Source organism: Acinonyx jubatus, chromosome A3 (genome assembly GCF_027475565.1).
Source record: "Acinonyx jubatus isolate Ajub_Pintada_27869175 chromosome A3, VMU_Ajub_asm_v1.0, whole genome shotgun sequence".
Classification (NCBI taxonomy): Eukaryota; Metazoa; Chordata; class Mammalia; order Carnivora; family Felidae; genus Acinonyx; species Acinonyx jubatus.
The window spans coordinates 49085041-49111563 of NC_069388.1; the positions used below are offsets into that span (position 1 = coordinate 49085041).

A 26523-nucleotide genomic window follows, 5' to 3' on the forward strand; every position below is an offset into this window, starting at 1 on the left:
GTGGTGGTCTGGATGGATGTCCCAGCACAGGGCACAGGCACTGATGAGGGAACCAGGGCAAGAACTTGGAGAGTCCAGTCCAGGCTCTGGGATGGTGGACAGTGCACATCTGAGTGGTTTCAGCTAAGGGACTGAGAGAGGTAGCAGGAGAGCTTTTGTGAGGGGGTAGCTGTAATGAGCAAGGCTCAGCCATCTAGATGTGGGGCAATGAGCCCAGGAGACTGGAGAAGTCCCAAGCATGCAAAAGTGAGTCATCCAGATTTTCTGCAGCATAAGTTTTAAGGAGTGCATGGGCTAGGGTTGGCTGGAGCCATGTTATGGAGGCCTAAAATGCCATAATAAGTTGTATTTAATTCAAAAGAGGAGAGAATAAGATCAGTTATCTGATTGCATGTGCTTGTAGAAGATGAGCATGTCATGTATGTAGGGAGGCATAGAGACCGTTGGGACATTTCTGTCAGCCCTGGGCTGTTAGGGATGCTTTGTAGGGCTTGTCACTGGCTTGGATAGGGCCTTGGGGGACAGGGGAGCAGGGAGCAGGGGTGAGGGTAGAGGGGAAAGGAAAAGTGATTCTAAGGCTCTAGTGATGCTATCAACACAGTCCTTTTGGCTGTCAGAGCCACTTTCATCTCGTAAAGCCACATAGTTGAACTTGTATGAGCCCCCGTGAGCGTACCTGAATGTGAGAAACCTCATCAGAGGATCTGAGGGTTGGAAGTGACCTTGAGGCTGGTGTGTGTCTTCCTGTGCTTGACAAGAGTAAAGCAGATACTTGTGGACAGACTGGAATCGGGGGTGGGAGGAGCGTGGCAGGTTCTGTGGGTAGAGATCAGGCCCTGCATTTTCTGTTGTGAGTGGAGTGTGGGCTGGTTTGGTTTCTCTGAGGGTTAGAGGTCAAGTCTCCCAACAGGAGGAGCCTTTTGCAGGCATTGGAAAATGGAAGTCAGAAATAGAAGTCCTCTGTGGAGAAGTTAGTTTGGGTCATGAAACTACACAAGTGGGTCGAGTGAGAAGAGGAAGGAGGGCAGAGAGAGGACAGGACACTGGAGTCATGACTGCTAACAGAGTGTGAGTGAGGTTGACACAGTGGCACCTTGAAGATCTGAGTGGGAAGAATTCTTAAATCAATGCCAGTGTGGAAGGAGGAGAAGCTAGAGAAGACAGAATGACCTCAGGAGTGTGGTCAGGGCCTTACTGCAGAGCCATCACAGGTGGTCTTAGTTGGGGAGGCCTGCAGGCTTGGCACAGGGCAGGTTGCAGGGATTTGGGGCACAAGGAGAAAAGCCAGAGGGCAAGCAGGTTGGCCACCAACGGGGAGCAGAATGCTGCTGCTGGGGTGAGAAGGCCTGGGACTGGGGACTGTGTTGCTAGCTGACTGGATCTGACCATCTCTCGGCCAGGTGGTGCTGGCCATGCCGTATGACACCCCTGTGCCGGGCTACAGGAACAACACCGTCAACACCATGAGGCTGTGGTCCGCCAAGGCACCCAATGACTTCAAGCTCCATGACTGTGCGTTCTGACCCTCTTATTTCTGTTGGATGGCTTCTCCCAAACTCGCCCCGTGAAGCTCTTGTCTTGTCTGCACTATCACTGCTGTGCAAAGCACAGGACTCTCAATGTGGAGGCCAGAGGGCAGTGTCCTCAGAGCACCAGGGCTTCCCAGGGAGAGCCCACCAGCAAAGCCACTGCTCGTGGAACCCTGTGCCCTCAGGAAAGACCAAGGGGCCTAGGGCTCTGCAGGATGTGTGGGGGATACAGGTTGGGCCTGGGGCAGAGTGAAACCATGGCTCTGGGAGCACCTTCTGTGCAGGAACGTCCCTCACACAGTTCAGAGAAGTGAGGGAGGACCTTCAGGGAAAGGGCACATGAGGAGTCAAGGGAAGGGATGTGGGTTCTGACCTCACTGTTTCTACCCCTAGTTAATGTGGGAGGCTACATTGAGGCGGTCCTGGACAGGAACCTGGCCGAGAACATCTCCAGAGTCCTGTATCCAAATGATAATGTGAGTATCTCATGTGGTTGCTTCTCTTCTGCTAGGAAAGTGTCCTAGGGGCTGGGGCTGTCTAGAAGGACCTATTTGCTGGCCTCCCATTCATCAGGTGAGACCACGTAAGTAGCAACTAGCAGCCCTGTGTGGCTCCTTGGAGTGAGGGCACCACAGTATGCTTGACAAAGCCCCACAAGTCCAAGTGTGCCTGTTACCATCTCCCCTTTGCTCTCCCCCTAAGAGGATACAGCAGGAGGTTCTTGGCCTTGCCTCACATGTCTATACTGCTGTGTACCCGGCTGCCCCTGAGGCTGGCTCTGAGCTGACTGTGTGCAAGACCGTATGCAGAGCAACGTGTGGGGGATGTGGGAACTCGTCAGACCTCACGTTCAGTCAGTTTCTGCTCTTCTGGCATGTGATGCCACTTCCCCAGGAGTTGGATGAGCTATTTCTCAAATGGGAATAGCAGTCCCTGCTTTTCAGTGATGCCTTGAGACATACACCAGTCATGGTTCGAAAAGCTTTAATTATGTGCCACCACCCACTAGATGAAGTAACAATCACAGTCCCCAGTGATTGCTACTGAGTTTAGTGTCTGGTGGCTTTGTTGTTGCCAGACAAGAGCCCTTAGAATTTGCCTTTGTTAGTGGGTTGTGTGTTCTTTGTTTTATCAGAGTAACAGGTGCACATTAGTAGCAAAGGGAATTGGTGTTGAAAGGCTCACAACCAAACATACCCCATTCCCCCTTTCCCTGCCAAGATTTTAAGCAGATTCTAAAGCTTCAGGTACAAGGCATTTTTAGGACACTGACACTTTGGAGCTTGTGCTTCTGAGTGGCTCTGGCTGTTAAGGAACAAGACCTGCATGCCTGGTGTCCTCACACAGGGCACCGTGACCATTTGCTGGCTGCTTCCCTATCTGAAGATCACACACAGGTCAGGCCATCTAGACCTTCTGCTTGTGCCCCTGAGCTGCAGGTTACCTGACCTTGGGCCCTGGGATGGTGGTGATGGAGGTGTCAGCACCATGCTGACACTCAAGGGCTCTCGTCCTCTCATGCACACATGGGTCTCTATGGTCCCTGGAGCAGGGCCTCCCAGCCTCGTGCCCTTCTTGAGCCCTGGGGTGGGGGTGGGGGGGGTCCCTGAGGACCTGTGGTGGCCCTGGTGGGTGTTGTTGGTGCCAGCGCTGTCCTGTGTCCACAGTTCTTCGAGGGAAAGGAACTGCGCTTGAAGCAGGAGTACTTTGTGGTGGCTGCTACCCTCCAGGACATCATTCGCCGCTTTAAGTCCTCCAAGTTTGGCTGCCGGGACCCAGTGAGAACCTGTTTTGAGACATTCCCAGACAAGGTGGGTGTTGATGGGTCTTGTGCAGAAGGACAGGACATTCCCAGGCTTGCTTTCTATCTCAAGGCTGGGCGTGGGTGAGGAGAGGACAGCAGCCCCCCTCATTTCCTTGTCATCAGGGGCCAGGCCCCCTCCTCTCTGACCAGGGCCACACTAGGTGTCCTTAGGAGCAGCAAGGGACACTGTAAAAGGTTCCCATGGCAAAGCGTGATGCATTTGATGGGCTGGGTTTAGTGATTTTAAACAAAGCCAACATATCCTCGGTGAGAGGAACATTCTGAGTCAGGGGGAGCTGTGGAGAGCAGAAGAGCCTCGGTGGGGTGCCAAAGGTCCTACTGCAGAGCCAGCCCATGGGGTCTTCCCAACCCTGCCCTGTTGTCCTCCCTGCTCCTTGGCTGGTTTTCAGGCTAGGTTCAGCATCTGTGCCATAGGGCTCCCTGCTGTCAGCCCTATGGATCAGGCTCCTCAGGGGTGGGCGGCTGTGGACCCTGATTCTGCACACACTGACCACCATGGCACCCATGCAGATGCAGGCAAGGGGATTGAGGGGGATCACCCTGTGTAAACTGCAGGTTGCCATCCAGCTGAATGACACCCACCCAGCCCTTGCCATCCCTGAGCTCATGCGGATACTGGTGGATGTGGAGAAAGTAGACTGGGACAAGGTAAGCACTGAAGACAAGGGCACAGGGCTGGGCACATGGGGTGACTGTGTTCCCACACTGATGGGCATGTGGAGTGACACTGTCCCTGTCACAACTGGGTATATAAGGTGATAGTCCCTGCAGACCTGGGCACATAGGGGTGACAGTGTCCCCTCACCTTCCAGCCTGTCCCAACAACAGTGGTGAGTACTGAGCTGGCCCTAGGATGTTGAGGAAGGCCTATCCCCTGTGGCCTGGGGAGTACAGAGGGACATTGTCCTTGAGAAGCAGGGCCATGAGGAGGCGGATGTTCCAAGAGCAGGTCTGGGGTTTCTCCCAAGGGACTAAGACACCATAGGTGGAGCAGTGGCACAAAGGCACAGAAGAGCAGTTTTCTGGAAGACTGGGAAAAAATTCTGACACGTCTTAGAGCTTTTCACGTACATTTTCTCATCTTAGAATTGTGGCAAGAACCACAGAAGTATTAAGCGTAAAGAAACACATTGTTTAAATTTTTTATAAGTTCTTCTGACTCAACTTACTTGGTCCTGGATGCTTGTAAAGCAAGATTTTCTTGATCTAGTTTAAATCAACTATCAGACTTTAGAACGATTTTCATGTCATTTTGTAGAACCCAGAGCCCCCTCTGGTTTGGGGTACACTCCTGGGTGGGGCTGGGCAGTGCCCCCATGGTCCCATCTGCCCCTGGCCAGTGGAGGGAGGCCATATAGTTTCCCAGTGTTTCCAACTGGGTGTGAGATCAGTTTGGTGGAAATAAAGTAGAAAATTGTTTGGTGCTCTGTTTTGTTCACAAACAAAAAATGGTTCACAGAAGAAAAGTGAGTGATGCCAGGTGATGAGGTAAGCATCACTCATTTATGTGTGTGTACTATGTTAGGAAGTAGAATGTTCGTGGTCACGTTGGGAAGGCGAAGGGCATGGGACTCACTTGTAGGTTTTGAGAAGGTTCTAGATAGCCCCAGAGGGCAGAGATATGTAGCCACCTGGGCCCCTTTCAAGTGGGATCCGAACATCTACCTTTGATGGACTTTTCCCTGAGCATCTGGTAGAAAAGCGGATTGTTTCTAAACAAAACAATTTGGAATGTTCTGGAATGTTCTAGGCCTGGGAAATCACAAAGAAGACATGTGCATACACCAACCACACTGTGTTACCTGAGGCCTTGGAGCGCTGGCCTGTGTCCATGTTTGAGAAGCTCCTGCCACGGCACCTGGAGATCATCTACGCCATCAACCAGAGGCACCTTGATGTGAGCAGGGTGGGGGTGGGTATGGGTGGGAACTTTAGGGATGCTGCCCCCGAGATGACCACCCCTCCTGTCGTGATTGGGGATGGGGGTGGTGAGCTGCACCTGCACCTGGAAGAGGTGGAGGTTCCTCCTGTCCTCTATGTGGAATTGTCTGGCCTGCGACATGTATCTTCTTGCATGGAATAGTCCTCTGTCCAGCAGAGGGCTTTGGGGTCCAGGGGCCGTTGCTGGGTAAATCTCTTCCCCAGACCTAGACCCCTGCTGTGTATGTGGGAGTCGTGGATTTAGGTCTTTTTGAAATGTTCTCATTCCCATGTGGGGCTCAAATGTAAGAGTCTGTTCCTGGAATGCCAGAGGCCTTGGTCCTGAGACACCATAGCAGCATTTGGATGATTTGGAAATAAAGCAGCATTTGTCTTTCCTCTGTTACCCATGGAGAGAAGAGTGCTACAGGGAAAGGGGAACTTAGAATCCAGGTGTGCTTGTTCAGTTGTTTAACCTTTTGGTGAAAAAGTAGCCGTTCCCAATTGGTCAGACCTTGCCTAGGCCAACAGGGCAGCACTCTCGTCTTTTCCTTCTAAGTCACATGGCACATCTTAGCACCACGGTCCTCCTGTCACCTCCCACAGAATAGCTCTGTCGAGTCCTCTGGCCAGTCAGGCCTTTCCCTGGGCTGCAGCAGTGTGGAGGAGCTTCCTGCTACGCCCGGGGCTCTCAGAGGTGCATCCAGGGAGTTTGAATGCATGTCTGGGGTGCAGTAACCTTGGGATTTTCTTGGAGGAGGCAGAACATCCCATGGGGGCCCCTGGGCTTCCTGTTCACCACTTGCTCACCTCCTGCTCTCTGACTTGGCTACAGCACGTGGCTTCCCTGTTCCCTGGGGATGTGGACCGCCTGCGGAGGATGTCTGTGATCGAGGAAGGGGACTGCAAGCGGATTAACATGGCCCACCTGTGTGTGATCGGGTCCCACGCTGTCAACGGCGTGGCGAGGATTCACTCAGAGATCGTGAAGCAGTCAGTGTGAGTGGAGCCAGCATTTGTGCTGACCTGGGTGTACCTTCTTCTTGACCCTAGACTCGCCTCTGGGCACTTTTGGCAGCCATACACACAGTGGCTGGGGCATGTTGCCCAGGCTCCACACTTGCTCTCCTGCCCTCACAGGTACTGTCTGAACTGCCCAGGGCATGTTATTCAGTGGCTGAGGACACCGTGGGCAATGTTAGGGCATTGAGCCTTTGAGTTATCACCAGTGCCACCTCCTCTTTTCTGTGTCCTCTGTCTGTCCAGACAGATGCTCTGTCTTGGAGCCATCTGCTGCTGGCCAGGTGCCAGGAGTGCCCTGCTCAAGAGTGTCCCAGGTTAGGGCAGGAGGAGTCAGGGCTCGTCAGCAAGAGGAAGGAAGAATTCTTAGGTCAGATCTCCCAGTGTTTTCCCTCCCTCTTTTGGTGGGACATGATTTTGAAACTCCTTCCTGCCATCCTTGACCCAGATGTATGTAGAGTACCTCCGTGAGCACCAGGTAGACCCCAGACCAGGTCTGTCTGTGTGGAGGCTTCTGTGTTCCTGGTACCAGCCCAAGCGCTTCATGTGTTATAGTCTTTAGATCCTCACAGCAAGCCTCTCAGAGAGGTGCGTCCCCATTTTACAGATGAGGAAACTAAACCCTGGTTCTCAAGCTCTATGATAGCCCATACCCTCTTCAATGTCACATTCACTGTGGAAGATGGCCAGGTTCCATTACCTGTGTGGTTATTGCTATGTGACTAACTGTGCAGTGCTTTGAAAAGCATGTGCTCCATGCTTATTGTTCTCAAAAGAGGGCAGCAAGGCTGACTGCTCTGTGCTCCTTAGAAAACAACAAAAAAACTGAGCTTAGTGATCTTCCAGTGGGATTTCTGAATGTTCTCTTGCTCACCTTGTTTGTTGTGACATTTGTCTGTTTCCTGTGTTTTAGCTTTAAGGATTTTTATGAGCTTGAGCCAGAGAAGTTCCAGAATAAGACAAATGGCATCACACCCCGAAGGTGGCTGCTCCTGTGTAATCCGGGGCTAGCCGACACCATTGTGGAGGTGAGACCAGCTGCCTTTGAGTCCCCGGAGAGCTGTGAGCACAGTTAGCACCTTATCTGTTGCCCAAGGCCCTCAGGCCCATCACCAGTGTGTTGACCAGTGGTGGCTCCTGGCCAGGGACCCCAGGTGGGGTCCTGCTGCCACCCAGATGTGGGAGTGCTAGGCTGGGCTGGGCAGTCAGTCAATGGCCCCAGAGGCCTGTGCAGGAGTTCAGAAGTGAGGTCCTGGGCTTCAAGAGGGGCTGGGGTGGGATCACCTGGTTGAGCAGCAGCCACAGGCCCACTGAAGAGGTTTTGGGAGGCAGAGATGCAGTGGTTACTGATTGTTCATGTGCTTGTGCACACCAGGTGACAGCTAGCCTTGACAATTCAGTAGGTGGCTGTAGGGTGGTGCCTGCTGAGAGTCTTGGTAGGGACATTGCCTGCCTGGGCTGCGTGTGTCAGGGAAGGCATCCCTGGAGAAGGGAGAGCAAGACAGATCCAAAGGGCTAAAAGGAGGGAGTTGGGAGCAGTGAATCTCTGTTCCAAGGCCCTGTGGTAGAGGGACGTGGCCCACCCAGGAGCTGGAAGGCCAGTGAGGCTCAGTGCCTGGCGAGGCGGACAGAGGGAGGACAGGCCTCGGAAGTGGCCAGGGCATTTGCAGGCCAGGAGTTTTCCTCTTGATCCTACATTAGCAGCAGTGAGACTTAGCTGGGTACTTGATGACAGGTACATTTGGACTGACCACACTGCTATAATGCAGAGAGTTCAGGGCCAGGAAGTGACTGGAAGGTGCTCCATTATTTCACAGTCTTGGCAGGTGCAGAGCCTTGGGGATGGATGGCAGACAGGGCCCAGGCCAGGAAGAGCCGCTGGGCCACGGTTGGCCCCCAGGTTTGGGGCCTTTCTGTGAAGGGGACAAGGGAAGCTCGTGGGATTGTTGTGGATGTTTGAGCTTGACCAGATTGGGACATAATGTTAGGAACAAGCCCAGGGACTGAGAGGGAGGCTGGGGCAGGGCTGCCCGTGGTGGTCGAGGCCACAGTGTGGGGGTATTTCCCCAGAGCTGGGCTGTGAGAGAAAAGCTGGCCTGGAGCCAAGCCAGAGCAGATCCAGGGAGGAAAGCAGAGGTGGGGATGACAAAATGGAGGACAGTCTTCAGGAGGACAGGTCCTACAATAGGCAGAAGGCATGTATCCCCTTTTTTTAAATGTTTTATTTATTTTTGAGAGAGACAAAGTGTGAGTAGGGGAGGGGCAGAAAGAGGGAGACACAGAATCAGAAGCAGGCTCCAGGCTCTGAGCTGTCAGCACAGAGCCCGACGCCGGGCTCAGACTCACAAACTGCAAGATCATGACCCGAGCTGAAGGTGGCCTCTTAACTGACTGAGCCACCCAGGCACCCCAAGCATGTGTCCCTTTATGATTCTCCAGAAAATCGGGGAGGGTTTCCTGACTGACTTGAGCCAACTGAAGAAGCTGCTGCCATTGGTCAACGATGAGGCACTCATCAGGGACGTGGCCAAGGTCAAGCAGGTAGGCCCAGCATGGGGCGGCATTCCTGCGTGTTCCAGGTATCTGGCCCAGTGACCGCCAAGTCCATCCATCCCACTCAGCCCTCAGGTCATGGAGCAGGCAGGCAGATGGGTGCAGACCCCAGAGCAGCCCGGGCATGCCGTGGCCCCAAGTTCTGCAGGAAGAGCTCATTCCTGGGAGGTGCTCCAAAAGTCTATCTGGTCCTGGCGTCTATGCACGGGTGTGCTGCTTGGCTGCATGAGAGCCTCTCCCCAGGGCAGCCAGCCTCACAGCCAGACAGGCTGGGGCCACTGGAACCCTCCAAACCTGACAGGTGGCAGCCTTGATGGAGAACTCAGTCCCTCATGAGCCTGTGTCTCTGCTGGGCTGCCGCATGGTCTTAGGGCCCTGAAATAGTCCTTCATCCTGAGTCTCCTCCCCCCTGACTGTCCCCATTTGTGTCCTTTATACCACACTCGTGACTCCCTTTTATTCTGCTTTTCTTATCCTTTTGCAGGTTTGCCTTTTGGTCTAGTTTTCTGTTTATTTCTGCGACTCTTGGAGTGTGCCCACCTTCAGCACCCCATTCCCCCATCCTCCCTTCCTCAAAATGTCTCCACCCTCAGCTGTGGCCTCTAAGAGTCCCCACCTTGCTGTGTGGCTTGTGGAGGGACAGAGATGTCCCCTTGGCTCTGAGTGGAAAGCTGGAGCCTAGTCAGACCTTGGGGACTTGTGGGGTTCGACCATCTTTGTCCTTTCTCCCCAGGAAAACAAGCTGAAGTTCTCCGCATTCCTGGAGAAGGAATACAAGGTGAAAATCAACCCCTCCTCCATGTTTGACGTGCACGTGAAGAGGATCCATGAGTACAAGCGGCAGCTGCTGAACTGCCTGCACATCATCACGCTGTACAACCGTGAGTGTCCCTGGGGGCCACAGGGCCCTGGCTGCAGCCCTGCACAGTCTTAGTGGGTCCTCCGTGGCGTCATGGGACTCAAAGGCTGGGCTATACGTTTACTTTAGTTTTTAGTTCAAATTTAGTTGTTTATCATTAGACTTGTCTTATTTGGAAAGATTTTACTTACTAGAGACACTTAAAGTGCACTTAAAACAATGAAATAGAATGTGTTAAATTTATACACGTACCTTAAATTGTTCAGGCAGCATTCAATTATGAGAGCAAACATGAATCAAAGACCCCCAAAAGTAAATATGAATATTTTTTAGATTTATAAATATAACAAAGCCTTAAGGAAAACCTTGTATTTTAAAATTTTGTAATTTAATGCTGTGACTATTCATTTTGAAAACCAAAGGAACCACAAATATTCTTTTCAAGATGCAAAGCTCCTTTCAAGAACATCCTCCCATGCGCCAGCTACCCCCCACCCCCTGCAGTCCTAGTCTCTGCACGGTCTTGTGTACTTCCCAGGACCTGCCACTTCTGGGCCTGCTTTCCGTGGCGTCCCGTGAGTGCAGCTATTCTACCAAGCAGGTAGCTGGGGGCCTGTGCTCATTTCCACCTCACCATCTCCCTTGCCTGTGCACGCACGGTTTCTCCCTGGTCCAGCAGACAGCCTTGATGCTCTGCTGTGCCATCCCAGTCCCCAGCCTGATTTCTGTCACCACCAGCCGTCCTGCCCTGCCTTCCTGCTTTGATTTCCCTTTGGTTCACTACAGCCTTTCCTGTGGACCACGATCTGAATTATTGCTTGTTTAGAACATGGAGGACGGTTTGCAGGTGACGTTGCTGGCTTTACTTTCTTTCCTTAAGCATCTGTCAGGTCTGTCCTGCACTGTCTGGAGGATGGGGCATTGGTGTGTCGTGCTGTCCTGAGTACCTGTGCTAAATTTACTGGGCTGTGTCTTGGTGCTGAGCGTTGTGGGTCAGTTTTCCCTGATGCTCAGGGCATTCTGAATGCATCTACTGTGGTCTTGTATTATTTCTAAGAAGTTTTCTTGAAATGAATTTAAAACATTTGTTAGGTGCAGCTATTCTGGTTTTCTTCTTCCAGGATTCCAGCGAGGTGCGTGCTAGGTTCCTTCCACCTATCATCTTCTTGTCTCTTCATTGCTTCTCATGAACTTTTCTAAAGGTCTTTCCTTCTCTGCTATGTTGTCTGCTTTTCTTGTTTCCATCCTTTGTGTGTGCTGTGCTTTCTGTGTCTTGCCTCTCTCTTGGCTTCTTGTCACTCCCGTGTCCTGCCAGTTCTCATTTTGTGCACTTTCATGTCCTGTCCTCCCCCTGAGGTCTTGGTTTCAGCTCCGTGGACTCTTCCAAGCTGACGTCCATCACAGGTTGGAGATTTGAGTATTCTCACTGGGATGTCGGTTTCATTTCTTGTCTGTAGCAAAGCCACGTATTGCGTTTGTTCAAATTTGCCTGAGCTACACCTCCCAGGGCTACCAAAGGGGCTTTGTGGCACCCCAAGGCAGCTGCGGGCACCTCTCTGTGCAGCCGTGGACTCCTGTTTCTCCAAGCCCAGGCTGGTTCAGGAGGCCACCTGCCCTGGCTCCCCGGATTTCTGCCCTGGGGGCCTCTGCCCAGGATGCCAGACGTTCCTTTTGGGTTTCTAGAGGAGAGGGGCTGGTGAGGTCCGCCCTCCTGGCCCCCGTCCTCCTTCCTGTGCCCCAGACACCAGCCCTGCTGACGGCTCCTCTGAGGAGGCTGGGTCCTGAGACCTCTGTGCTCAAAGCCCTATTCCCCACCCACCCTGTAAACTGGCAGAACTTGTTCAGTGGCCTGGACTTTGTGTCTCTTTCCTCTTTCTGAGTTTTGGTGGAAGTGTAGTTTCTGTTTTATTTTTTCCTATTCTCTCTGTTGTTCTGTCTGATTTCTGGAAACAGGAGGATATCAGAACTAAGGCACAGCCATGTTCTTGGCAGAACCTGGAGTTAGTTCAGCCCCGATTCTCACTGCTCTGGCTGGTTCTTGGCCTCTGGTGAAGGCAGTGTAGGGCTGCCTCACCCCTCTGTGAAGACATCCTCCAATACCTCCCATATACACTGGTACTGAAAGCAGGGGCCTGGTGAGAACACCCTCAGTCTGCTGGGGCTGCTGGGGAGCTGACTGTTATAACTTGACCCTCTGGCTGCCCCTGTGTGGGAGAGCTTTGGGATAGCCTCTCACCTCTTATCACAGTGAAGGTAGGGGGGCGGGGAACTTGGGGTCTCGCCTGACATTCCTTGAGGGCTGACAGTGCCATTACCATGATCTCAAGGTCCCCTCTTTGTCATATACCCATCATGTGCAAAGGCCTTGACAGCTGGTGACTGATTGGACTCAAGCCAGGCACCTGCTTTGGGCTGTTCTGGAAACAGAGGTGCATCTTTTCCTGTGAGCCTTTTGGAAGAGTCTGTTTCTGGCCTCCTTCCTCACCATGAGATATAAATGCAGAATCTAGGGGGCTTGTCCCCCTTTTGTAAGTGGGAATTCTTAATAGGCACATGGGGGCCCAGTGGCTGTGCCATGTCCCCTGGTTTGGAGTTGATCTCTGAGGATTCTGGTCACCACCCTGTGTCCCAAAGCAGGGGCATGTCTGGCTTCAGTGCCTTATCTGAATCTCTTGTTTGTCCTACAGGAATAAAGAAGGACCCAACCAAGGCCTTTGTGCCCAGGACTGTCATGATCGGGGGCAAGGTGAGGTGATGTTCTCTTTGCATCTTGCTTGATATTTAGCCTGAATGCACAAACCACCATGCTTTTTGTCAGTGCCACTGTGTCCCGACTTGAGTGCCAGCTGTGCAGTGGGCTGGAGACTGCAAAGGCTCAGAGCCAGCATACACACGGAATGCCAGAGGCCCCCTGCTTCCCCAGGTGTGCTTGTGGGCTGAGTAGGTTCAGTGTCCATCAGCTCAGCATTAAGAGGGAGCTGGATGGGACCCCAGCACATGAGAGTGGGGGTCCTAGCCCCAAGGGGAGTCCTCAGTGGACTTGTTGGCCCTCCATCCAATGCCTTTCCTTGTACAACCACCACCCTTCCACACCTGTGCCCAGCTCTCAGGTCCCAGCATGCTGCCCACTCACTTCCCTGTACTCGTGTGCTGAGTTGACATAGATTGCTGGCTGCTTCATCAGCCAGATGTATACCCATGGTGAGTGAGCTCAGCCTAGCTTTATTTCATTTTTTATTCACCGTGACACATGCTTTTGGATACTCAGTCACATAGTCCCAGTATGTTGCCATTACTCATTGATGGATGGGTTGTCTCATCATACTCTGTGCTCTAGGGCTGGTGTCCCCACCCTCTGCCACTTTCCCCCAAGAGCCTCATTGTCATCAGAGAACATGAGGACACTGTGGAGCACAGTTGTTTTATGGGGGCCTACCAGGCGGGGCCAGGCACTGTCTGCCCAGCCAGCAGCTCATGGTCATCTCCCCGAGTGCCTGCCATTTCCTTTGTTAGTATCCCAGTGTGCATTTCTTAGAGATACAGGCTTTCAAACAGTTTTTTAAATGCTAATTATTAAAATTTTTCAGCATAGACAAAAGTAGGAAGAATAGTAATAATATCCATACACCTATCCCAGACTCCGCTGGATCATTCCAAATGAGTTCTGGACCTGGAATTGCTTTACCTCTAAGTATTTCACACGTGTTCCCGATGATGTTTTCCTCCAAAACCACAATAAGTACAGACCCTTTTGAACACCACCACATGATACCATCTTCTCATGGAGATAGTAAAGTTACAGATATCTGGAATAGTTTGTTTGAATCTGGACCCTGGCAGGGCCTAACCATGTAATTGTTTGCTGTCTGTTAAATCTTGTCATCAGTAGGTTTTTCCCCATGCCTACCTCTCTTCTCTCTCTGCAACTGATTTGTTACAGAGATTGGGCTTTGTGTCTTCCCCAGGTTGGCTTTTCTGAGCACATCTGTCTGGCATGTCCAGTATGCCCCTTAGTTACCTGTGTTTCCTGTAAGTTGGTGGTTCTAAAAGTCCTGCTCCTCTCACGTCCTCATTTCTGAAGAGCTGGCTAGAATTAGAGAACAGGTTTGAGGCTGGCAGGTTTCAGCACAGGCTGGGGCAGCTGTCAGGAGAGGCGCTTGGTAGAGCTGGGTCACGGGTAGACATCACACCCCACGGAGAGCAGGTTCCTCTGTCATGAAGCTGTCTGCCAGACTGCATGCAGGACACGGAGGGGGGGCCACTCAACTGGGTGTGATCTCAGTGATCTAGCATGGGGCCCTGGTTACAGGGAATGATGCCAGACCCTCCAAGGACCCTGTGCTGCCCAGCACATAGGTGTGTTCATGCTGAATTTCCCCTCCCATCTCCAGGCGGCCCCTGGTTACCACATGGCCAAGATGATCATCAAGCTAGTCACATCCATCGGCAATGTCGTCAACCACGATCCAGTTGTGGGCGACAGGCTTAAAGTGATCTTCCTGGAAAACTACCGAGTGTCCTTGGCTGAGAAAGGTAGGCCCATGTTAGGAAGGCCTGCCCCTGCCTGGGCACAGTATGGGTGGTCATTGCTGGTCCCAGACACCAGGCGCCCCAGCCAGAGGGAGACTTTGTTCTAGTAGTAAAAGGCTTTGGGGAAGTTCTCTGCCCTTCACATGCGGAGAATTACCCTCAACCTTTGTCTCTGTACTTTCTCACTTCTTCCTGTGACCTCATTCCTTCTCCTTGTTCTGCCCCCAGTTTTCTTTCCTGCTCCTAGAGCTTGCTCTTGCTGGCAGGATGTGCTTCCAGGGCAGCCTCCTCCCTCCCTTCTCCCACCCCCAGAGGATGCGTCTGCTGTCACCACCTATATACTCTCAAGGGCATTACCTACTTGTGATCTGGGCCGGCACCTGCCTCTTTGGTCCTTTCCGAGAGCAGCCCGAGGCCTGACAACCCAGCCCTTTGGTGAGAGTTCAGGCTGGGGCTGCTCCTTCAAGGATGTGTGCTGTCATCTGGAGAAGTTCCTGCAGCCAAATGTGCCTTGGAGCGTGGCTTTCCTGACCTGGACAGGCCTTTCTAAACTGGCCACTTGTGGAGACCCTGGCAGGAAGGTGATTTGCCCAACCAGGTGATGGGAAACCTGAGCCTGGGATTCTGGCTCTGAGTAGTAGGCACCTCTGCAGCTCACACAGATCAGCTGCTGCCTGCTGTGCTGAGTAACGACGTGCAGGCAGACATGCTCCCCTCTCCTGACAGCTCAGCCAGGTCATTGAACCGTCTCTCTGGTCCCTCTGCTGTTACAGACCATATGCGGTTCAGGGTCAGTAATGTGCTTAGTTCTTCACTGAGCTTCTGGCACATCTTACTGCCCTTTGCATGTGGAACTCCCCCTCCTCACTGTTACATGGGACCAGCTGGCTCCTGGGCATCTTCAGAACTGGTCTTGGGGTACCTGGTCTAGGGCCTCAGAGCTGGGGTCTTAAACTTGCTGCAGCAATGTGTCCACTGTCACATTTGCTCGTGTCCCTCTGCCTTCAGTGTGGAGCTGCATGGGGGCCAGAGATGCCTGTATCTCTTTATCTTGGCTCCTGGGCTTGACCTTGAAGAAGAGCTGGACTTCACTCTTCATGGACCCTGAGTGCCAGCCACTGGGCTGGGGAAGCAGCATCAGCTCCATGGACAAGCTGAGAATGTGGGGGCAAGGATGCCAAGGCAGGGTGGGAAGATGAGGCTTTCCCATCCATCATGTCTTGGAGGCACAGGGAGCCCACCCTTTGGAGACACCTCAGGGCCACTGCGTTTGGGTCATCGTTGTGGCTGGTTGGGCCCAGTCTGCAAACAGCACAGAGTGACTCGTGTGCATGTGAACACAAGGAAATTGCCCCTGCCTTCCTAGTTCTCTGGTTCTTTAAGAGTCCAGTTTCCTTTTGAAGTGCTCTGAAGAGACTTATGGGCTGACAGCATGAGACAGAAGTGCTGTCAGGATGAAAGAGAATGATGACATCAAAAGCAAGAACCAGGGGACCCCAAAGTATGGTTGGGCCTGGTCCCTGGAAGGTTCTAGAACAAAGGTCCTTTGCTACCTGGGGTCTTCTCTTCAGGAGTCACCATCTTGACCTCAGGCTGCCCTGGATCAGGAAGGGAAGCCCTTAATAGGTGGGCAGGGTGGGCTGCAGGGCTCAGGCCCATCCTGGAGTGGGTGGGAGATGGCACCTGCTCTGGGAACGCCAGCAGTGGGCGTGTGGTGTCTTGCACAGTTCCCATTGCTGCCATGCTGTGAGCGGTCTGTGGTGATGCACCTTCTTGCCCACCTGCTTGCAGTGATCCCCGCCGCAGACCTGTCACAGCAGATCTCCACTGCAGGCACCGAGGCCTCGGGCACGGGCAACATGAAGTTCATGCTCAATGGGGCCCTCACCATTGGCACCATGGATGGCGCCAACGTGGAAATGGCTGAGGAAGCTGGGGCTGAGAACCTCTTCATCTTTGGCATGCGTGTAGAGGACGTCGAGGCCCTGGACCGGAAAGGGTGTGTATTCCTTCCTGTGCCATCAGGGGCACTGCAGCATCCCAGACACTGCTTGGAACACTGGGGGTTGGGGGTGCCAAGAGGGCTCTGGGAACCAGGCCTGCGCTTGCTGGGGGAGATGCCCGCCTGGCAGGTGGGGGTGGCTGTGGGCATGCTGGCTGAGCCTGCTCCTGGCCTGAGCACCCCACCAGCTGTCCTGGGAGGCTGGCTTGGGTGGGAGCTGGCTACTCTGTGCTTGTCTCCATGGGCCCAGTCCCTGGGGTCCAGAGTGAGTCTTTTCAAAAGGGTAGAAGGTTCTGGTCTCTGGAGGGAAAGCTCTGAGCACTCAGCCAGTGTGGGGATTTGGGGCTGAGCTACTGCTGAGATTCTCTGGCCAGATTCTGTAAAGTAACCCTTGGAATAGTTTCACGTTTACAGACAAGTTGCAAAGATAGCACAGAGTCCTATAGACCCTTCTGCCATCTCCTCTGTTGCTTACATCTTCCTAATTAGAGTCATGTGTTATCAAAGTTAGGTAACCAATAGTGGTGCATTGTTATTTATTAACGTCCATACTTAGTGTTTCCCATGAATGTCCTTTTCTGTCCTAGGATCCCTTCCAGGGCACCCCTCTGTGTTTAGATAGCAGGTCTCCTGTCTCCTCTGGTCTGTGACATTTTCTCAGCCTTTCCTCATGTTTCATGACCTTGGACACTCTTGATCATGACTGTGGACACTCTTGAGTCTGGCCCTAGCCTGATTCTGAGCAATAATTAAAAAGAAAAGACAGTATTGCCTAATTGTCTAAAAGCCCTCAGGGGAGTTGGTGAGGCCTCAGGCACCAGCCGGGTGAAAACCCAAATGTCACCTAAAAAGTCACAGCTTAAAGGTGAGTTAGATGTCTCAGCTTGAGAGTACACTGCCCCATGTGCCCTTTCCTACCTGCCCCTTATTTGGGCTCTCTGCTCCATCCCGTGTCCTGAGACTGCATATCTGCTCCATGCTTCCCTCCCCAACTCCCTGATGGCCAAGGACTGTTGGGTCTGGTTGTGTCTGGTTTATGCTTCATTTCCTTCTTCATTGTCCCAGTGGCAGGGGGCAGGGTGGTGGCAGGAAGCAGGGGGCATCGTTAAGGGCAGGGTGCAGCAGGCCAGTTCTCAAGCAGCCTCCTGTAGGAGTATGATAGTGCCATGCCAGTGATTGTGTGTCTTCCAGCAATCACAAGGAGCAGGTGGGATTCATTCTGCACACCCAGCACATCACTGCAGGGCCCAGCAGCACTTGGGCCTGGAGCCTGGGGCAGTCTCAGACCAGGAAGGTGCCCAGTACAAACAGCCCTGCAGCTCACCCTGAAGGCTGACGCTTGGCCCCACCTCCCCACAGGTACAATGCCAGAGAGTACTACGACCGCCTGCCCGAGCTGAAGCAGGCCGTGGACCAGATCAGCAGTGGTTTCTTCTCTCCCAAGGATCCAGACTGCTTCAGGGACATTGTCAACATGCTGCTGAACCATGACAGGTTTGTCCTTATGTCCTTCCCCACTGGCTGGTCAGATAGATGGGTCCTCCTGGTGGGCTCAAGACTGCACTTTGGGAGTGACCCTGGACCGAGGTGAGGCTGGCTCCCTACCCCAGCCCATGGGCAGAGCCTCAGGCCGCCAACCTTGACATGCTATACCCAGGGCCTGCTGTGGTCTCTGGAGGTGCTTGAATGCTGGGGGACCCTGGTGGTAGGGATTGCTGGTTCATGATCTGGCTCTAGGCCCCCCAGCACTGGCTGACCCCCGGAACGGCATGACAAGCAGAAGGTGGTTTCAGATGGGGCTGCCTGGAGGCATTTCCTGAGTCCTCTCTGCCCCGGGGAGAACAGGAGTCTGGGCAGGACACACCAGAAACCTCCGGGAAATGGGGGGTGAGGGGCACTGTGCCTCCACAGTCATGGTCCTGCAGTCCCAGCTGAGGCAAATGTTGGCCGGTGGTGACACAGAGTGGTTAAAATGGAATTAACTTGTGACGTAAAGTACGATGTAGTTAATGGTTTTTTACAACACAACTATCCCTGATTATAATATCCACATTTACAGACTCACTAATTTACAGCAGGTCAGCAATGCCACTTGCCCTCTTTTGACAGTTCTTTGCTCCACCCTGTTGGTAAGAATCCTTGAATCTGGCAAATGCTGAGAATTGACCTCTGTTCCACTCTCAGTTGCCTTTGGATTGGTTTTGTCTATTGCTCTTCCCGTGAGTGCTGTGAGCTGGTGTCAGATCAGATTGCAGCCCCACACATACGTGGCTGGGAGCTGGGCCCTGGCTCAGTCTGTGATCAAGGAAAAATTTAGCAGTTTCATGAACTGTGTCCCTGTGACTCCATCATAAACAAAAATGCATTTCTGTGTTCATAAATCCTACATTTTTACCCACAACATCCTTTCTCTAGACCACCAATTTTTGTTCCCAGTTAGACCTGGGAACAGATGGCTGCGTGGAGCCTCACTGTCATCCTGTGCCCCCTCACCTGGGAGATGGAGTCCGCAGGAAGCCTCTCAGCCTGTGCGGCTCTACCCCACATGCATGGAGAGGGTGCACTGGAAACACCCACTTCTTTAAAGAAACATAGGCTTAAAACAAGGATTTTATAGAATAGTACCCCAGGACAAAAGTATTGCTCATTAGAGCCACCTCTGTGGCCAGGTGGGCTCTGTCATCCTAAAGTGTGAGGACCTGGATGGCTGGGACCTGTTTCCTGACCACCTGCCACGGTGGACCACTCTCTTGTCTCCCATTTCAGGTTCAAGGTGTTTGCAGATTATGAAGCGTATGTGGCATGCCAGGCCCAGGTGGACCAGCTGTACAGGGTATGGTTCTCGGGCCCCAGAGCTGGTGGGGGTGGCCCTGGCAGGGTAGCAGCAGGGGACATCTATGAGGTCCAGTCCCGGGAGGTCATAGTTCACCGTTGAGCTGCATCATGGACTCAGGCTGAATGGGGCTGCTTCCACTCAGACTGACTTAGCCATCTCTCTGCTCGCCCCTGGTAAAGGCTAGTGCCCCTGGGACCAGGCCGCTGTCCACACTGGCACGTTTCCACGCAGCCTCTGAGCAGCTGCCGCAGAACACAAGTGAGCAGGACAGGAGTTTCCTTCCTACAGACGGCAGAGGCAATGGGCGATGCCTCAGCCTGTGGTCTGCACTCCCATGTGGCTATGATCAGGAGGGTGCAGGGAGCAGGTGTGGAGCCAGGAAGACTTGTATGTGCACACAGAAAGCCTGTGTTTAAAAATGAGAATGGGAATGCTTCCTTGGAAAAGTGTGAGCTTCAATGTTAAGTAGAGTGAGGGACCCATAGCTGTGAGGAGCAGCCTTTTTAGGGCAGGACCACTGCAGCCAGCTCCCTACTCCTTGGTAAAAGTGGACAAGGGAGGTCCTGTTTTCTGTGTGGAGCATGTGCTGGCCAGTGTCCCTGGGGGAGTGAGTGTCTCCATGTGGGGTCTCGAGGATGTCCCTTGGTGCCCTCTTCTCTCCCCTTTCCTGGGGGTGGGGAGGGGAGGCGGTGGGAGAGGACTCTGGCTACCATGGTGTGACTGCAGAGTTGTGGGTTGGATGGATTATTTCCCAGGTTCTTGGACAAGGCCTGTGGGATTTGTATTTCTGATTTGTTGCTGTTCTGGCCCCCACCCCCTGCCCTTAGGAAAGCTGTCTGTCCTTCAGGACCCATGAAAGAATGGGGGGGGGGGGGTGGGGAGATGGGAAACTGAGTGACTAGGCAGGGCTCTGGGGGGATCCTTTGCTCCTCTGACCCAGACCTCAGCAGAGTGTGCCCTTTCGGGAAGACTCCTCTTGGTGCTGGCTCAGTCTAGGGGTGGTTGCCAGGCTCTGGGGGAAGCTGTGGATGGGAGACCACCTGGCCATTTTCCCTGATCCAGCCAGTGGCAAGTACTCACCTGGTGGTATTTCTTTGTCATGGTGGGCCGTGCCCCAGAGGACGTGGTGCATTTTGAGGTCCGGGACCTTCTCAGACTCCTTGCCCTTGTATCTAATCATCTGGTAGCTTTTCTGGTTGGTGGGTCCCCCCATTTGAGTGAGCTGTTGATTGCAATTTCCTCTTTGTTCATCAAGCTTCCCAGGGGCTAAGAGCTCATCTGGGAACAGTCCTGAAGTTCTGGAAGTGCAGGTTGTCTTATGTGGTGCCTAGGATTACTCAGCCTCTCCTTCCCTCTGCAGAACCCCAGGGAGTGGACCAAGAAGGTCATCAGGAACATTGCCTGCTCAGGCAAGTTCTCCAGTGACCGGACCATCACAGAGTATGCCCGGGACATCTGGGGCGTGGAGCCCTCTGACCTGCAGATCCCACCCCCCAATCTCCCCAAGGATTAGGAGCCCTGGCAGTGGCCTTGCTGTTTCAGTGCTGTTTCTGGAGGGCCATGGGGATCGTGGTGGTGGCTTGGGGTGGGAAAGGAAGGAAAGGTGTAAAGAATGACATGTTCCCAGTTTTCTGCAGGAAATTGGGGCTCACAGCACTGACCAGGGCAGCTGGCCCCGCAGCTTTAGCCCACCTGTCCCAAGGAGGTGGGGAAGGTGGAGCCACCTGCTGGGCTCCTCTGAGACCTTGCATGCACCTTGCAGTGAGCTTGTTTTTAGTTTTGAGCTTTTGGATTCTGGGGTCTGGGCAGGTAGCTGTGGCAAAGCCTGGGGAACTATGTGTTTCTGCACTACATGGGCTACCCAGCTGGTGTGGGTTTCTGACCTCCCTGGCCCAGCCGTGCTCCTGGCTGTGCTGGGAGGGTCCAGTACTCCAAGCCAAGTCTGCAACTGCTATGTAGGTGCTCTGGCCCAAGTTTCCAGACTGATCAGATAAAGGGGCCCTGGATGAGTGAGGATCACATGGATGAGGACACCTGTGTCCGGCATTTCGGGGATTTGGGCTAGGACAAGGCTGGCTGATGCAAAGTTAGCTTGGTTTTGCTTTTTCAAGAGAAAAATTAACTTCACAGGAAAATGAAAGTAGCTGAAGCCTTTTCTCGTTTTAGCAACTAAAAATTGTACTTCTGAAATTTTGTCCTGGGTTGGCCCAGCCCTGGGGGCCTGGGATGGAGTCATTGCCTTTGCTGGAAAGGCTGATAGCCCAGCCCCTGCTGCAGATCCATGCCCTCCTTGTACCCCTGCCCTGTCCTGGGGGCTGTGTCTCCTGTCTTACACATGAGACTAGTCTCCTGTCTCCCTCCCTGTCTACCAGTACAACCAAGGTGGTCTAGGAAAAGGACTGAGCAGGCCCAGAAGGGAGCCCACTTTTCCACTCTGCCTGGATGGCAGGCTGGTGGCCGTAAGGGTGGGTGAGCCCCTCTCAGCTGCCCAGAGGAGAGAGCCAGGAAGCAGCCTGGCACGCTTCACTGCAGGCTTATTGGAGACACGGGTGGGAAGCACCCTTCCCGAGGCTCTGCCTCCTTGCATGCTGGATCTCAGTGGCACAGGGCTCTGCCCTCACCCTGGGTCCTGACTGCTCACAGAACCAGGCCATGGAGGATTTGCTCACATGCACACTTCACCAGAGCTGCAGAGGTCTGGTGGGGAGGCCCACATTCCGAGGCTGTGGTTGAATCCATGACACCCTCTGCTGCCCCATTTCTTAGGCCACATGTGGACCCATCACTGTGCCACTTGCTGTTACTGCCTTGTGTGAGAAAATGATTAAACCTTCCTGCCTGTGCTTGGTTGACCTGAACTCTTTTATTCTGCGCTGAGAGCAGGGTGGGAGTTGGGTGGTGTGGGCCTCAGACCCTCCGCTGTAACAGCCCATCACTGTGGGATTAAGGACAGACCACATTCTCCTATCCCAGCTGTGAGTGGGACTTAAGAGTATGTGTGCTGAACTGCCAGCTCACAAAAGAATCGTCAAATCTTCATAAACTATTATGTGTGTTGGCATTTTGGGTGCAAATTGCATTGGTTCTTTTTGCACCTGTCTTCTGCCACCCACTCCTGGCCCTGGAAAGTGGAATGCTCCAAAAAACCAGAGCATTTCCCCCTAAATTGTGTAGCTGCAGGCTGAATCAAAGTCCAGGAGAGACATGAACTTGGGGTTGTTACACAAAGAACCTGAGAACTGCAGGCCACTGGGGCACCATGGGCCCTGCTGGGGTGGTCTTGGGTCTGGGGACATGCTTAGTTTTTTTTTTGTTTATTTTGAGAGAGAGTACAAGCAGGGGAGGGGCAGAGAGGGGGAGAGAATCCCAAGTAGGCTCCACTCTGTCAGCGCAGAGCCCTACTCTGGGGTCGATCCCAGGAATCGTGAGATCATGACCTGAACTGAAATCAAGAGCCACTCAACCTGAGACACCCAGGCACCCCCTGCATATTTTTTAAGTAGGCTCCTTGCCCAATGTAGGGCTTCAACTCAACGGCCCTGGGATCAAGAGTGGGATGCTCTACCGACGGAGCCAGCCAGGTGCCCCAGGACATGCGTATTAACTGAAAATTTTACAGCTGTGCATGTCTTGATCTTTTTTTTTTCTTCAACGATTGGTTTTGTAACCATCAGTGGTTACATCTGTCCTAGGCCATCATAGGTTTAGTTAATAGAAGCCAGCAGGTGGGGGTGTTTGGACCTGATTAGCTGACCCAATGGCCCAGCAACTGCCCCTCCAGTGCTTACTGCCTCTTTAGTGCTTTCTCCTCTTCAGTCCACCTGTCAAAATACCAACACTTGTATTTTACTTCATATCCTATCCCCCAGCCCACCCCATGAAGATCTGAGGCAGCTCACACACACAAAATGTTAAACAGGGTGAAGACTGGCTCACCCAGGTGGGCTGGGTCTGAGACCACGTGCCAGCAGGTCACATCATGTCACTGATGGAAGTGGGCTGGAAAGGCGGCTCTGTCTCAGGGCCTTCGTGATAGAGCCAGTAGAGGGTGCCATGTCTGAGGAAGGGCTGTCAGGTCCAATGGGCGCAATACGCAGAGCAGTTACACAGGAAGACACTACGGGATGGGGCCATGTGCCCCAGCTCTGATAGGTGCAAAACATGCACCCTGGGGATGGGTTGGTGTCTTGCAGGCAGTGCTCACACCCAAATTAGATGCCAGGAGTCAGCAGGGAACCCATCCAATAAGAGGAAAATAAATATTCGGACATAAACTGACTTTAGGAGTCTGTTCACATTTCAACCTATTTAAGAACGGTGTGATTTCCCCAACATGAGAATCACTGTAGGCAGCTTGAAGGTGCTTCATTAAGGAGGTATAACGAGTGTTGACCTCTGGGCCCCCTAGCCTGCCCACAGCTGCTAACAATGGCCTATGACCTTGAAGAACAGGTAAGACTGGTGAACAAGGCCCTCCATACCCCCCCAGGGAATTTTTCAGCTGCCAAGACTAGACAGTCCCAGAGCCTTAGGACCTAGGAGAAAGTCCCACCATCAGAAGAATCGGGTCCCAGGTGGGTTTACACCCTCTGGTCTGGGTCACACCTCTGTACTTGCACAGCAGGGGTAGGACAGTCCCCTGTGGGGGCAGCTTGAAACCTTCTTTCTTCTTAAGCCATGAACCTTCTCATTCCCAGGTTACTGAGCCCAGACGTAAGAATCTGGCCCTTTACCAGCACCCAGTGGTGAGAAGCAGGATTTTTAGAGGGTGCCAGGTGGAGGTAGCAGAACTGCAGGGGAGACTGGTTTGGCAAAAAAGCTGAATACCAAAAGAGCCACCCCCAGTGAATAATTGAGGTGGTACTCATGGGCCAGAACTAGAAACCCTGCACTCCAGGACCCCAGGTTCTTTCATGGACCCCTGCCAGGGGCTCGCTTGGGGTCTGTGGGTGAAACCCAAGAGCCTGCTGATCAATACCAACATCCAGCAAGCTTGCTAAGTGTGAGGTTGAAGAGAGCCTAAATTTTATGCCATCTAACTCATCTGGAGAAACAGTGACCCCATGAATACACCTTTCCCTGAGACAACACCACTCCTTGAGTTGACCTCTATCCACATCTGGAAGAAGGGAGAAAAGGAATGCCCAGGGTCCCTAGCCTTATAGAGCTGCACCTCCTCCCATGTGGCTGGCTCTCAGCATGGCCTGGGGCCAGCTGGAAACATCACTGAGAACACAACAAACAGACCACCACCACGATTTTATTCTTAAATAAATGCTCAGTCTAAGGCCAGGTTAGGCAGGTGGGCAGAAAGCAGAGGAAGTGCAGGTCATGGGCACCTCCCCCGCTCTGAGAGGTGGGGCCCGCCCAAAGAGGGAGGGATGGCCTATGTAGGCAAGCAGGGTGTTCCAGGTAGGAGGGGCCAGTCAAACCATTAGAGTCCATTCTGTGTGTGCCAGGAAGGGACAGATGAATCCATCTCCCCATAATCTCACCAATGGTGCTGGAAAGCTCAGTGTGGTCCCAATACCCCATGCTTCCTGCACTTGGCTCCCCAGGCCCAGCTCAGGAAGTGTGGGATCAACCAGCTGGAGGCTGGCCTGCTCTGTCACTGTCTTCCCAACAAGAGCTCAGGTTAAGTGGCAACAAGAGGGAGAGGGGATCACATGCCTGCAATCTGTGTTTTCCACAAGGATCCGTGCTCCCAGCCATCTGGGGCAGGTGCCTCAGGTCTGCCGGGGCCTCCTCTGCCTGCCCCAGCTGGCATCCGAGTCCTCTCTCCAGGGGCATCGAAGATGCTGGCACCCCCTGGGCTCCAGAGTGCCAGGCTGCCAGAGCGAAGGAGAGGAGGGCAGAGGTCTTCATACTCCTTTAGGCAGCAAGACTCAGTGCTGGCGCCCAGGTTCTGACTTCCCCAGGAATTCCCTAGACCAGGTGAGGACAACCATCAGCCAAACCCTGAGCCCACACCAGAGGTCCTGCCCCCTATGATCCTCAAAGGGCCCACCTGAGAAGGAGCCTGGAGGACCACCCCTACTCAGAAAGCCCGAGTTAAACAAACAGGTCACCAATGGCATTGGCTTGGTCAAATCCCAACCCTGTAGGATGAAGACCAGGTAACAGGCTACTATTCTTTGTTCTAAACTCTGAGCTATACTCTGAGCTAAATTTTCTGCATCATATTCCTTTTATGCTGGGGAAAATGACAACTCTAGAGCAAACCCACACACTCAGCTCACAGTCCCATCTTGGCAACCCAGGTCCATGATGCAGGAAATGGCAAACTGCTAAAGAAATGCAGCTTTGCCTCTGGACCTGCCAAGGCAGCCACAAGAGAGCTGAAGTGTGATGGGATAAAATTCAAGATGGCTGATTCAAATACTTCCATGCTCAGCTGCCCCAAGAAGGTGAATTCGCACCTGGGCCGGGAAGTGGAAGGCTGCCTGCGCCTTAGGTGGGAGGCAGGGAGGCTTGGCAGCACCTGCCTGAGTGATGGAATAGGTCCCAGCACAAAAGCCTGGGCTCCTGGGTGGGGCCAGGCTGTGTCCAGTCCACACTGCCCTTTGCCACCGCCTTGCCCTTCAGGCTTGGGCTCTGCACCTAGGCACAAGACGGTTGCCCATGGCCAAAGACCATGTCCTGGCCCTGGACAGTGGCCATCATGACGCAGCCAGGAGCACAGCCTCCCTTCAAGAAGCAGCTGGGGACAAATAAGCTTTTGAGAGCTAGCCCAGAGTCTCCCAAGTGCTGTGTGCACAGGGGCAGGACCTGACGGGTATGTGGGAAGGGACTGAGGCCTGACCTGCAGTGGCTGGGGTGCATGTCTACATGCTGGATGCTCCCCTGAGCATGGTGTCCATGCAGGCCGCACAGCCCATACCACAGGGAAATCACTGCCCTGTCTGATCATGGGAATGGTCCAGAAGGGAGAGGTGGTAAACACTCAACCGCTCTCCATGGAGATGAAAGGCTCTTGAATCACAGTGACTCCTGGCCCCACTGAGGCAGCTTTAGAGGCTATGGCTGCTGCATGCCTGGCCTGAGCCGTCACCACCCAGGCGAGTTCCTGGTGAGGGGAGAATTCCTCACCTCAGTATCCGCGGGAGCTCAGGGCTCTTGTAGATATACTTGTGCCTGTAGCCGAGGTCTGAGTGAAAGGGAATAAACTGAACTTTGAAGTCTCGGAAGCTTCGAGATGGAGCAGCAATGTTGTAGAGCTGGGATGAGGAAGAGATGGGTCAGCACCCACAGATGGCAGCCCTGTGGGCAACCTGCCTGGTGGTCTCCCCACTATAGAGACCAGTGAGTGGCTGCTGCCTCCAAAGAGCAACCCAAGCTCCCAGCAAATAGCACTGCTGCAGTCTGCACGGCCTGGCCCGGGGAAAGGGGTGCTAGCAGGAGCCCAGCCCAGCCTCGGCTCCTCGGCCTGACGTTTGAGACCCTCTGTCC

General features: G+C 53.4%; 2 protein-coding genes across 3 annotated transcripts in view; one reads left to right on the plus strand and one right to left on the minus strand.

The window, feature by feature from the left end:
- PYGB (glycogen phosphorylase B) overlaps positions 1-21917 on the plus strand; it is a 58341-nt gene extending 36424 nt beyond the window's left edge. The window contains exons 6-20 of the mRNA XM_027069426.2: positions 1401-1512; positions 1923-2005; positions 3197-3340; positions 3910-4002; positions 5105-5251; positions 6110-6273; positions 7208-7322; positions 8734-8835; positions 9581-9728; positions 12394-12452; positions 14098-14239; positions 16028-16235; positions 17598-17732; positions 19005-19071; positions 20435-21917. Of these exons, the coding sequence (XP_026925227.1) occupies positions 1401-1512; positions 1923-2005; positions 3197-3340; positions 3910-4002; positions 5105-5251; positions 6110-6273; positions 7208-7322; positions 8734-8835; positions 9581-9728; positions 12394-12452; positions 14098-14239; positions 16028-16235; positions 17598-17732; positions 19005-19071; positions 20435-20587 (1872 nt within the window). The 3' untranslated portion in view covers positions 20588-21917. The remainder of the gene's footprint in view (positions 1-1400; positions 1513-1922; positions 2006-3196; positions 3341-3909; positions 4003-5104; positions 5252-6109; positions 6274-7207; positions 7323-8733; positions 8836-9580; positions 9729-12393; positions 12453-14097; positions 14240-16027; positions 16236-17597; positions 17733-19004; positions 19072-20434) is intronic.
- A 2401-nt stretch (positions 21918-24318) lies between these two features.
- ABHD12 (abhydrolase domain containing 12, lysophospholipase) overlaps positions 24319-26523 on the minus strand; it is an 86679-nt gene continuing 84474 nt past the window's right edge. For both annotated transcript variants that reach the window (XM_027069420.2, XM_027069422.2), the window contains exons 12-13: positions 26164-26291; positions 24319-24999 (exon numbers count right to left, since the gene is read on the minus strand). In XM_027069420.2, coding sequence (XP_026925221.1) covers positions 24960-24999; positions 26164-26291 — 168 coding nt within the window. In that variant the 3' untranslated portion in view covers positions 24319-24959. The remainder of the gene's footprint in view (positions 25000-26163; positions 26292-26523) is intronic.